The sequence below is a fragment of the Ctenocephalides felis genome, unplaced genomic scaffold (genome assembly GCF_003426905.1).
Source record: "Ctenocephalides felis isolate EL2017-DRISC unplaced genomic scaffold, ASM342690v1 CF-g0.4_SCAFFOLD_03571, whole genome shotgun sequence".
Classification (NCBI taxonomy): Eukaryota; Metazoa; Arthropoda; class Insecta; order Siphonaptera; family Pulicidae; genus Ctenocephalides; species Ctenocephalides felis.
In genome coordinates, this window is record NW_020539725.1 from 16,844,475 (window position 1) to 16,857,985 (window position 13,511).

Here is a 13,511-nt window from a genome sequence, read left to right on the forward strand (position 1 = left end):
TGACGGTGCTATAACAAAGGGACCGTTACCTAATGGCAAAAGAAAGAACTGGATGCTTCGACCAGCAGTTCTAGCGGTAATATTTCTCGACAAAAGTTTGTCCAAGAGTCAGCTGTGTATTCTAGTAGTACAACTTCTAAAACGCCTAACAAATATAAACCTGGAGGCAGTAAGAAGACACCTTCAAAAACACCAAAGAAGTCTCTGGCCACGACCACCGACTCCAGGTAAATTGACAAAACACCTGGAGATGTAGGTGATCGTTTTATCCCTTCAAGGGCTAACTCCAATTTCGAACTAGGGCATTTCAAATTTAATCAACAATCTAGTCAAGAGAATGGCGAAGATCAAGTGGTTTCCAGTCGGGAATCTGAGATGCAGACTCGTCAATAACGCATTAGGTAATAATCCTAACCAAAGAATTTTAGCATACTCAAATAAAGCACCAGCTGCTCCTGATTCTCATCAAAATCCTCTAAAGGTGGTTATTCACAATCACGTACACCTGCAAGTGCTAAAGCAGGTTCCAGGTACATTCCTCATGCCCCAGATAGAATTTGGATGCCCCTGAAATAATTGATGACTACTATTTAATTTACTGGACTGGAGTCCCGATAATGTATTAGCTGTTGCACTAGGCAATCAATTATATTTATGGCATGCTGAATTTGGCACCACGGAAGAATTGTTAGGGTATGAAGGTAATGAACATGCTTGTTCTTTAGCTTGGGTGGTCAAGGCAATCATTTAGCTATAGGAACTTCTGAAGGTAATGTAGAGGTATGGGACTGCAATCATATGAAACGATTGCGTTTTGAGTGGACATGGTGGTCGAGTTGGATCTTTGTCATGGAATAACTATGTTATAACTTCTGGCAGTCGCACTGGTCACATTATTCACAGTGATGTTAGACAGCGTGAACTCTTATATCCAATATTGACGCTCACGATCAGGAAGTCTGTGGATTAAAATGGTCTCCAGATGGCAGATATTTGGCATCTGGTGGAAATGATAATATTTTAAATGTATGGTCTGCTGTCAGAGGCCAATGTTATGGAGAAACTACTCCTGTACATGTTTTCAATTCACATCAAGCAGCAGTCAAAGCTATTGCATGGTGCCCTTGGCAAAATAATATTTTAGCAAGTGGAGGAGGCACTGCTGATCGTTGTATAAAAATTTGGAATGTCAATACGGAACTAGTGTTAGCTCAACAGATACCCACAGCCAAGTTTGCGCTCTGTGTTGGGCACCGCAATATAAAGATTAGTATCAGGGCATGGATTTACTGACAACCAGTTAATCATCTGGAAATTCCCTGCTATGACGAAACAAGCTGAATTAAGAGGGCATACTGCCAGAGTTTTGAATTTAGCGCTTTCTCCAGATGGTACAACAATCATGAGTGCTGGAGCTGATGAAACTCTAAGATTATGGAAATGCTTTGTACCAGACCCATTGAAGAAAAAGTCAGGCGTTGAAACTTCGAAACAGAGCTTAATTTTGAGACAATGCATTCGGTAATTGTTTTAACTAGCATAAGCTAAATTGTTTTTAGCATTAAATTGTATGGTATTTTATTTATATATGAATTTTATTGTGTAGTTTAATTTTGATTTATTTTAACAAATAACTATAATATGTATACTTTTTAATGACTGAATATATAGCTTTTCTTCATTTTTAATTCTTAAATTTGTTAATTAAATAGATATGTTGTATTATTAATAATGAGTGTAAATATAATAATCTATGTAATAATAAATGAATCTTATATCACTAGACTGGAGTTATAATATTTTCTTTAATTATCAAAAATATATCAATATATTTTAATTATTGCTTTAAGATACTGGTTTATATACATTTAATCTAAAAAAATATTCTTAATGGCATTACAATAAGTTTTAGTAAATCAATTTATTTATTGTGAGTTTTATCATAAGTATTTTTATGTTTATAGCCCTGAACATATCCGTCGTTGCTAGTTGAATCTTCGCGGCCTGCTTTGCCCTTACCTTTGCCACTTCTATCGAAACGTTGGGCATGTGTTCCAGTGTAAGTTGATGGGTCTGTTTAGTCTTTGCAACGCACTCGTCACTTCAACGATCTATGTTATTTAAGAAAAGAAAACAGTTTTATTAGAAAATATCTTTTGTCCTGGAAGAGTCCTGGATTTTTTTCCTGGACTCTCGACTTTTTGTATAAGCAAAATTTTCCCAGACGGTCCCAATTTTTTGAAAAGGGTTTTATGTTCAAAATATATTTCTACTAAATTATTTACAAAATTTGAACCGAAAAACCAGTACATATCAGAACTGGCGACTCGAATAGATACTCTAAAAGCGATATTATTTATTATTCGCTTATATAATTATTTGTAGTAATATTTTTTAATGATTGATGCAAAATCTTAGAGAACTAATTGCTATCTAATAATTACCCCTGGAGTAAACTTTACACCATCATTTAAAGTTTGTTAAAACAAAACTTTTAGTATCAAGAAGAAATAATATGAAATAGTTTATTTACAGTGGCACCTGCTGCAAGTCCAGGCATACCGCTATGTTTTAATTTTGCTTTTATTTCTTTGGAATCAACATTTTTGGACAGTGCTAGATCATCTATGAACTTCAAGTAATTTTCGAAGGTCAGAGTTCGAGATCTAATTTAAAATATACGTTAGCATATTCATCATTTAAACTTTTTTTTTATTTTGGAACGATTATAACTTGAATTTTCCAAACAAATGCCAGTGTCTGTTGTTGTTATCTCTTTACCAATAACTTTTGCTTGTTTCATCCATTTATCAGATTGAGTTAATGTTATAGTTTCTCCATTAGATCTCGTATCGCCAAATTTTGAATATGCTGCAAAAAGGTGTTGAAGTCGTGACATTTTAATGGGGCATCGTACACGGAGTTTTTGGAAAATAAAATGAAAAGAATTTAACTTGTATTGAACATAATTTTGTATTGTGAAAAACAATTGGAATTTGTTTTATATTGCAAATGATTTGATTGACATTTAAAATATAAAAGAGGAATGTTTTTTTTATATTTAAAAAAAATAAGGAAATTAATTTTGTTATATAAATATAACAAATATATAAATTATGATGTAAACATGCTCATCAGATCATAAAAATGAACAAGTCATAATTATCTAGTCTAGCTAATTGCACACAACTATCTTTAAGGTAATTGTCAGCAATTTTTCATTGCAATTAAGGTAGTAATCATGTAGTAATCTTATTTGAATTGAACATTTATTTATGATACGCTATCTTGTTAATAATTCATAACAATATTTTTTCTTATATATATGCCATGATACATAATTTTTGTTCTTTGTCATTAGATGTATTAAAAAATACAAATTAAATATTATATTATGCTATTATTCTTCTATATTATTTTTATATAATTTATTTCTTAAATTATTTTATACACACAGAATTATAATATTTTTTAAAATCATAAAGTACTTCTATATTTTTATATTACTTATATATTTTGCTAACCATGATTATAGTAAGAATAAGAACTAAAACATTTATAGTGAGAATAATTGCAATTTTTTAATTTTCATATTTTTTTAATTTATTTAATTTATTCATAAGAATCCGTAATCAATAATAATAAATATATTTCAGGCTCTTGTCAAGCAAATATTCTTACTATAAACAATGTTTTTAGTTTTTAGATCTGAACAATTTTTTAACAATGTATTTTAAATAGAATCATTTAGTATTAATAGAGTTTAATTAACTATCATACTTTCATTTTGCCATAATTTATTAGTTTTTTCTTTTGTGTTTAGTCTTTTTATAATATTTTAATTGACTCTAGTAGATAACCCACTACTAATTTGTAATCAACTTTTTACCATATACTTTTCAGCATTCTATGCTTAATGTAATAATATATACAAATTGCAAAATAAAATTGAATATAAAAAGTATTAATAAAATCTGATTTCTTCTTGTACTATTTATACATGTATAACCATAGATAAAAGAAGAGTTTGGGAGAATAGTTCAATATATTTTTATTAGGTATTTGGAAATTCAATTACTTCACAATTCTCAAACTCTCCATGTAACTTACATAGTCCATGGCACTTTTTCTAGAATGTTGCCTCTCTGCAGAGCCGGCTAATGATGTGGCTTGCTTGTTGCTTGTCAGCTTGACAGTTCTTTGACGTTTTCAGTCTTATACATACCTAGTGTAATAATGTTTTCTATTTATTTATAATCAAAATTAATTTGTCTGTCGTTAAATAATTTATTTACAGCTTTTTATCTATATTTCTTTAAATTAAAATAACTATAAATCTGTGATACAATATTTAAATATTATTTTATTATCAAGTGCAACCAGAAGGACTTAATACTAATAATAGAAATATAATGACATTGAAAGTTTTTAATAAATAACACAGTTGCTTAATAGTTTATTTCGTTATGGATCGTTCATCAGATTTAAATGATCCTCTGTCAGATTCAATGAAAGAGTGTTACGAAAACTTAATTCTTATCGATATCGGAGCGAATCTTACGAACAAAAAATATAGCCGAGACTTAGAATCGGTTATTCAAAGAGCAAAAGATGCAGGTAATATTTGTTTTTTATTTGTCTTTATATTGTGATTTGTTTCAAGTACATTTAAAAAAAATAGGTGTGCAAAAAATTATGTCTACCGGCACATCTGTCCGAACAAGCAAAGAGGCTTTGCGTTTGTCAAGACTCTTTCCTGGAACAATTTACTCGACTGCAGGTAGGAAATTCATAAATTATTAACGTTGTTTAGTATTTACAGTATTTTAACTATTTAGAATTATTTATACTAATTATAAGTACATTAGTTATTTGAATTTTGCCTGTAGGACAGTCTTGTTCACAAATATTATATAAATTACAAAAATATTTACTAAACTTATTTTTAATAATGAAAATGGAAGGTGAAATCACGTATATAATTTAAGTATGCATTGCTAGAAAATAACATATAAATAAACTTCCAAAGCTAATATATTCAGAAAAACTGTGGAATGTCTGTAACAAATCAGCTGTTTCACACATAAATTTCACTTACATAGAATTTATTCTATAATCAGAGAAGAAGAAGCTCAGAAGTCCAAAGGCCAATTGATTGTTTGCTATTTTTCAATTTTTATTTTAATTCTTTTTCACTACAACTATTTACATTTATTTCACATTATATAAAAAATATAAATGCGATCTAATTTAATTTAAACAAATGTTCTAATATATATTTAAAGCATTTCAATTCTTATTTGAATTGCATGGATCATCTTATAAGAAGATTGAAAAGGCCATACGTGTCGAAATTGAAATCATTAATTGAATTAGAGAATTTCTGGTTAGCAAAGTGGAGGGCCGAGAGCCGTTCCAAATATTGGAAATATATTTTTGTTAAAACTGTATTGAAAGTATAGTTAGCTAATCCAATTAAAATCAATTAAAATTACTATAGGTAACGAAGATTTACTTTAATTCTTAGTAGCAACGAAATAATATATTCTAAGGTGAAAAAGTCACCCTTATAAATGAAGGCTTCTCAATAAGCTTCATATTTATATATTTATAATTTTTATTTCACATTATATCATTTCGAAATGCAATACACTAGACATTGACCATTTTATTCTTTTTTGTCCTTTTACCTTTTTTTATGGCTGGGGATATGTCTTAAAATTTATAAAAATGGGTCTAAATATTAATAACACTTAGTTTTACAAAAAAATTTAAAAAAATATTTTGGTATTTTATTTTAGAAAAACTGGTTTAGAAATTTTTGGAGTTGTATTTGAGGGGATTAGCAGTATATTAGCAGTATGTAATTTTTTTAAATTAAAATTCTAATTCTAATCAGAGGTATTAAGGTTTTTATAAATGTTTTGCGTATGACTACCTGGTCAAGGGTTCATATTTGTTATTAATACAAAAATGTTCAAGAAATTATATATATATATATATATATATATATATATAATTTTAAATTAACTCTGCAAGTTTTATCAGTAAGTTCAAAACAACGCACTGACTGCATTAAAAAGTACGAGTACTATCCACTTTCTATCTAAATAACAAATATCTAAAATATTCATTTTACTTCATATGTTATTTCAAATATTTTATTTAGTTCATTAACCATAACTTTTGTACTAATTAAACCACGAATTTCTACACAAATATCACATTGTTATTTTAAACAAAATTCCAAAGCCCATAAAACGAATTCTTTGAAACATTGGTCTACATATTTCAGTTGTTTAGTCACTGGACAAAATTAATAATAAATATTATTATCTTTTTATCATTTAATCCTGTAGAATGTTTCCATATTTATTTTAATTTGTAAACAATAATATATTACAAATTAAAATAACCCAATTTTCAGATTTCAATATTATATAAAAGTTTGTACTTATAAAATAGTACATCACTTCTTGTAAATTTGAAAAATATATAATTTTGTTTGTTTTCTTTAGTTTTTTTAGGTTTTGTTTGGAATTGAAATTGTTGTGTAAAAATTTGGCATATTTTTAAATATTTCAAAATAAAATACTTCATTTTTGAGCCTGTATAGTTGCTTTTTCTTACATAATTTTGTCACTAACCAAAATTTTTAGCTATAATATTGTATAAAAATAAAAACCACAAAATGTGATGACTAACTATTCTTCATAAAACTTATTATAAACTTTTTGGAAATGTAATCGAGTATGATGACTTGATACTTATGAAGGCGTGATGATGATGATTAAGGAGTTTTACTCATATACTATTTAAAAAATGAAGTTTTTATTATTTTGTGAAATAAAAAACATACATTTTCTATTTAAGTTTTAGCTTCATAATTCATTTCAGTCAAGACTTTGGAATGCAGAATCGAATGGTTATATGAATAATTGTTCTAGATTTGTTAGAAGTGCATTGTTTAATCTTATCTAGACAATAATATTTAATTATAAAAAATTCAATGAAATGCATTTCTTATTATTGAATAAAATTTATCGGCTTATCAATAAACGATTCTGTGTTATATATGATATAACAATATGTGTAATTCATTGAGAATTTTTTTGACGAATTCTTTTTATTAGTTACATAGTTGACTTAATTATTTATATCACACATTATACTCGTACATTTTCAAAAATTTCAACATGAACAGAATTATTCAAAAAATTAATCAGGTTTCAAACTAAAAATCGTTAAATGAATAATTTTTAAAACATTCACCAGATATAAATATTATAGAAATTAATTCTTTTATTTGAGTAGTTGTTTTAAATTTAACTATTTTAGTTTGAACTATTACTTTTTACTTGAATATAAAAAAGGTTTATGAAGGAAAATATTTGAAAGTAAATAAAATTTGCACATCAAAACTTATGACTAACTATTATAAGAAATTTTAAGAAAATTATAAGAAAAATTATTTAAAAATTTAAATTTGAAATTGGTTTCTACAAGTTAATGCCGCTTGCTTTTATTTTATCTATGTTATTCTATGTTATCTATTGTTAATTTATCTATCCATATTTATTAGAGCGGTTCGATTTGTATGGGTCATATTATCAAAAAAGTCGCTTATTCACACATGATTTTCGGATACTAGGGATCAAAATAAGATACTTTGCTGAAGAAACTATACCTCTTAAATGAATTCTGATGTCCTGTGCAATGACCCAAAAATAAGGGTTGAAATTTGAAAAAAAATATTTTGATCTATTTAGAATGCCCCTTTCGCTTCCAAATATATGACCGACCCCCACTAACTTTCGAAAGCCAATTCACCTATGTCCGTGGTTCATCCCCCGAGACCTCCCCTGAGCGGTTTTTCAACATTCAACCCTTATTTTGGGTCAACGCACGGGACATCAGAATTCATTTCAGAGTTATGGTTTCTTCAGCAAAGTATCTTATTTTGATTCCTAGTATCCGAAAATCATATGTGCCTAAGTGACTTTTAAATCGACCCGCCCTAATATTTATAAATTCAACGAATTCGATATAGAAGTAATTTTGTTTTCGATCGTAGAGCCAATATCATATTTCAAGTATCAAATTAAAAAATTAATAATATTGTTCTTAATTATTACCAAAACTTTAAAGATGGCTGTATTTAATATCATTTTGAGTCTTGGGGCTATTATTGAACCGAATAGTTTTTATTTTTGTCTTTCTATTAGTTATTTTCCTTCATAATACTTATCTAAGCACTATCTAATATTAACACATTGTAACCCAATTTTTTCTTCTATCCAATTGCCAAATTTTAGGTGTGCACCCCCACGATGCTCAATCAATTGCCCAATCTCCGGAAAATTGGGATGAACTTGTGCAAATAGCAAGAAATCCAGAATGCGTTGCTATTGGAGAATGCGGATTAGATTTTGAAAAAGAATTTTCTGATCATAATGTCCAAGAAGAGATATTTCAGAAGCAATTAGAATTAGCTTGCGATTTAAATAAACCATTGTTGATACATGAACGCGGAGCTCAAGATGAGTTATTGAATATTGTATCAAAAGTTCCTAAAGACCAATTGCCTCCAGTAGTTATACATTCATTTACAGGCTCCTCGGAAGAAGCTCACAAGTATTTGGATGCTGGATTTTATCTAGGATTGACAGGTAAACTTACTTATTTTTTAAGAACTAAATTGTTTTTCGAGACGTTTTCTTTTTAAAAGAATATGATGGATATAATTTTATATAAATAATTGGATTATTTTTGAGGACACATACAAAATACATGCTTAAAATCTTATGTGTAAACTATTATAATATTTGAACTTTATTCGGTTCGTTACCTTCGAAAATAGGGAGTGACAAAAATATTTGAAATTTACCATTATATAAATGAAAATTACCATTATATAAATATATGTAGTGTTTGCATCAGCAGCCTTCATTAGCTATTATAGATACGAATAATTTTCTAGTGTTATTTTACATCAAAATGCTAACCTTTTTTTATTTTATAGTCCAAGTTATCTCTCGTTTGGCGCCAATTAGCTCATAATTTCGAATATTCGTACATAATGAATAAAGATTGCGATTTGGTTTTTATTTACAATAGACAATCGAAATCGAGTAAAATCAAAATTAATTGTATAAAACGATATAGTCGTAAATTTATTACAATACGCTCTAGTTAACAACTATTCGCAATCCAGAAAGTTCTATCCCGTTTCTATTTTTTTAAATCTTGTTTTTATTGAGTTAATTTAATTGGGCTATCAATTGAATTAATTTTATGCGCTTATGACTCACCTGATTCATTATCTATGAAAATGTCTTAGATATTATATTCTATTAAATATTAATTTTTGGATGATACTGCTTTAGAAAGTATTAAGTTAATCAAATTACGAGTTGTTTATCGGTTTTCATTATTCAGTGTTTTCATCAGCTTTAACCAACTTTTCTGAAAGTGATGCAAATGATTTAAATTTTTCTTGAAAACTATTTTCACTCTCGTCATATATTTTGCATGCATATTTTCAATTTCTTCATTAAAACTTATGACAAAATTGCTGCTTTTTACTATCAATATATCATTTTATCGCCATCAATGTATCGCTATCAGTTCTTTTATTTGTTCTTCAAAAATGATCAATCTTCGATCGTGCAAATAGGCAAATTTATCATATCATTTTGAAATACAACTGTTTTATGGTTTCTTCTTCACAGTAGTTATTCATATGCTGCTTTGTAAATCATTTTTAACTTCTCCAATTTTAACCAGATTTCATATTGCGTATCAAAAGACATTTTGGTACGTAATTTTCGTACAATAAGCAAATACTTTAATAAATTATGTATTGGCAGTTTTGATCGAGCATCTTTTGTCATATTTCTGGTATTTTATAATTCCGAAATCATAATTTTTTTTGGTGGTTATTGGTAAAAACCTGATCGAAGTGCTTGTTGACAGGCTGATTTGAGGTAAAGGTTTTACCGCCTAAATTTTTTCTCATGTATTGTTATTCGTCGGATTGCATCAACTAATGTCTTTCTCGGGTCTTTATATGCTTCAACCATACTTCTTGGACTTGGTGCATCTTGGACATCAAAATACCAGGAATTAAAATTAGCAAACCAATTTTGGCACTGTCGTACTATCAACACGTCATTTCCGTCCACATCGGTCAATTTTATTTTGACCTGAAAAGTTTTTTACTCTTTTTTATGGCAAAAGAGTAAAATATGTCGAAAATTCTGCTTGATTCTTCCCGTATTCAAAATGGCACCATCCAAAAACTACTGCATGTAATTGATTACAATTTTTACACGCATGCTTTAAAATGTAAGTTTTCAAATTATATAATAATTATGAGGCTTAAGTGTGATGTTAGGTTCAAAAAAATATAGTTAAATTCTGGTGGTAAAAAAACGAAGTGACTTTCTGAATAACCTTATAGATTATTTCTATTTTTATGGATTTTTTAGTACATATCTCAGATCTATGCGAATCCAAGCTGTAAATGTGTCATTTTATCAAGTTTTATGAAATTTAGGAATTAGATTCCTTGTCGGTAGTGTTCTCATTATTGTAAAGGTTGCACTGAGACTGCTGTGTTTCTTGTTTTTCTTGTTACCTAAAGTAAGAACTCTCATAGTCTATACTTGCCCAAATATTTGTGCTCTACATTTACTGACCATTATGCTATATATTGATTTGCTTTTCTTTTTTATGGCTTTTGAATGTTTTGTATATGACATTTTTGTAATTGAGTCACAGTTTTCCATAATTTTCCCAGATCATGTATCTATCACATGTAATTGCTACATTAATCATTAATCATCACCATATAAGTCGTTTTATCAATAATACATTGATTTGTTTGACTGTTTCACTTATGTAATATTTTTTGCAATTATAGACTTAAAATTTAAAGTTTAAAAAGATTTAAAAATTATTTTGTTTGCCAACTCTAGTCTTGGTTTAAATAAATAACCTGGTTACCAATGCATAATTTAGTGCTGACTCACAATATTGTTTTTATTTATGTATGGTAATTATTTTTCCTGTATATTAGTTTATTGAACGTTTACTAAAATTGTGAGAGTAAATACATTTTCCAATCGATGCTTTAATATATTTTTTTTAGTAACAATATTGGACTATTGGTGGAAAGTATAGAAAACTTTAGTTTCAATCTCCGGAAAATTGTCTCTACACCATGAATTCATATTTAATAAATTCTTATTATTCGTGACGTACAATTTGTTACAGGTTACCTATGCAAAGACAAATCCGATACAGGTGTGAGAAGACTTCTTCAACAAGACGCAATGCCACTGAATAGATTGTTAGTTCATTCCGATTCGCCTTTTATGTTTCCCAATATAAGAGCTTCAAAGCTTCCTGAAAATATAAAATGTTGTTTGACTGAAAGATCAAAAGCGTTTTTACATAGATATTGTACCTTCCAAAGAAATGAACCTTGTTGTCTTCCTGCCATTGCTGAAATTTTGGCAGCTTTTATGAATAAAACTCCTGAGGAGGTAGCTTTAGCGACAGCTTTTAATGCTATTAAATTATTTGGATTATCGCAATGATAAATATGTTACATTTTACAGTATTTTTATTTATATGTAGATCTTGATTGTGGTTTAATGCGTTCGATACGTTTAGGAGGTGGAATCCCAACGTTTTATAAAAGAAAATTAAAGATATATTATTTTACTTCATTTTCTGATAAGTAAATTATTAACACTGCTTATTTTTTCAGTAAAATAATTATCTGTTTCTGTAAATAATTATTATTGTTTGATACTTCTATCATTTTTTGCCTAAAAGTATATAACATAAAGTAAAATATATAGTGACCGATGCGAAAATATTGTGGATATATTTTTTCTTTCTGAAAGAATGATTTTTATTTTTTTCTCATTGAAAGTTTTAATTGTCATTTCATTGATTATTAGAAACTTGTATTTTTTGATGATGATTTCGAATTACGGGAATGATTCAGATTGATTTTTTAGATATGCAATTGTAAAATTTCATAAAAAAAACAACGAGTTGACTCGTTAAAATTTCTCCAAGCATATAACATGTCTCGATGAGAAGTCATTTTTTAAAATCTTTTTCATCTATTTTATTTTAATTTAATATTTATTTTAATTTAATAGTTATTAAAAGTCATGCTTTATAACTTGTTATAGTAATTGGTGCATTATACTTTTCGTGTTTTTTGTTTTTTCTTTAAAATTATTTGTATGCACTAAAGATGAGTCAAATCAGGAGCCGAAACGTTTGACAATAAAATATTTTACTTCAATAAAATAGTTTCAATTATTGGGTGGACGCCCAAGAACAATTTTATTATAATATTTACCATCTCAAAAAACCTCACGATATATATATATATATATATATATATATATATATGTATAAATTGTTCGAAATACCACTATAACTATATATTTTATAACTATAATTGATATGTGCGTGCAATTACAATTTAAGGAATTAACTGAAATTCGACCCACAATATTTATCATCGAACTAAAGTTTCATTTCAAAAATTGTTTTTTATTTTAGTTTACAATTATTTGAGATAGATTTCACATATAAAAAATTAGTTTGGGATCTATCTCAAAAATTAATTTTAGCATTTTGGATAATACAGATTGTGCAAAATAACCAAAAGAATAAAATAACTATTTAAAAGACTTTGGGTTTCTGACTTCATGATGTTCTTACCAATTATATATAATTTTGCAATATTAATTTAATCAAAAAAAGATAATATCACTCAAAAGATGAGTTCGATATAATATTTTATTCGTCTACAAAATTGTTTATTTTAAATGTGACAATATAATACGTAGTTAATGATAAGTTTTTAGTTATATTTTGGGAGTAAATGATAGTTAATTATTTTATTAGGAAATCTTGTGCCAACGGTAACATTTAACGAAAGTACTGATAATTGTCATTATATATATATATATATATATATATATATATAATTTATTTCTATATGTGCAATTTAAATATCATTATTGTATTTTCTACTATACTTGATATATGTAGTTTTTAATTTATCAAGATTTGCATTCAAATCATGATCTATAGCAATTAATATTTTATAAATTTCATTTTAAATGATTATGTTGTGATATTTAAGAAATTTTTATTGATGGCGCTGGCATTCAACTTTCAAATTTAGTTATGTAAACAATATTTATCTATTTTGATCAACTATATTATAAATTTTAATTTTTTTAATGAATGTGCTTATAAATGTGCCTTTCGAAATTTAACTACGGTTACTAGAAATACCCTTGTTTCTATGAATACTTGATATAAAATAGTAAATTTATATTTTCTATCAAGATTTTCTTGATTAAATTTTACTATATATCCTATTTCTTACTTCATTCGTGGATTGATTGCTGAAAATTTTAATATATAAAATTACATTAAAGTTTAGGTTTCTATTAAAGTTTTTAATATAA

The 13,511-nt window shown here is 27.3% G+C and overlaps 2 protein-coding genes and 1 pseudogene across 2 annotated transcripts; 2 read left to right on the plus strand and 1 right to left on the minus strand.

The window, feature by feature from the left end:
• Positions 1 to 1,533, plus strand: part of LOC113385696 — a 9,307-nt pseudogene extending 7,774 nt beyond the window's left edge.
• Positions 1,534 to 1,921: 388 nt separating this feature from the next.
• Positions 1,922 to 2,899, minus strand: LOC113385698 (TPPP family protein CG45057-like). Its single transcript, XM_026623539.1, has 3 exons — positions 2,706 to 2,899; positions 2,523 to 2,666; positions 1,922 to 2,078 (listed from the first exon to the last, which is right to left on the minus strand). Exons 1-3 carry the CDS (start codon positions 2,897 to 2,899, stop codon positions 1,922 to 1,924), a joined length of 495 nt encoding a protein of 164 aa, XP_026479324.1.
• Positions 2,900 to 4,379: 1,480 nt separating this feature from the next.
• Positions 4,380 to 11,603, plus strand: LOC113384403 (3'-5' ssDNA/RNA exonuclease TatD-like). The gene is made up of 4 exons (XM_026622114.1): positions 4,380 to 4,617; positions 4,682 to 4,780; positions 8,316 to 8,669; positions 11,278 to 11,603. Exons 1-4 carry the CDS (start codon positions 4,467 to 4,469, stop codon positions 11,601 to 11,603), a joined length of 930 nt encoding a protein of 309 aa, XP_026477899.1. The 5' UTR covers positions 4,380 to 4,466.
• Positions 11,604 to 13,511: the final 1,908 nt, after the last annotated feature.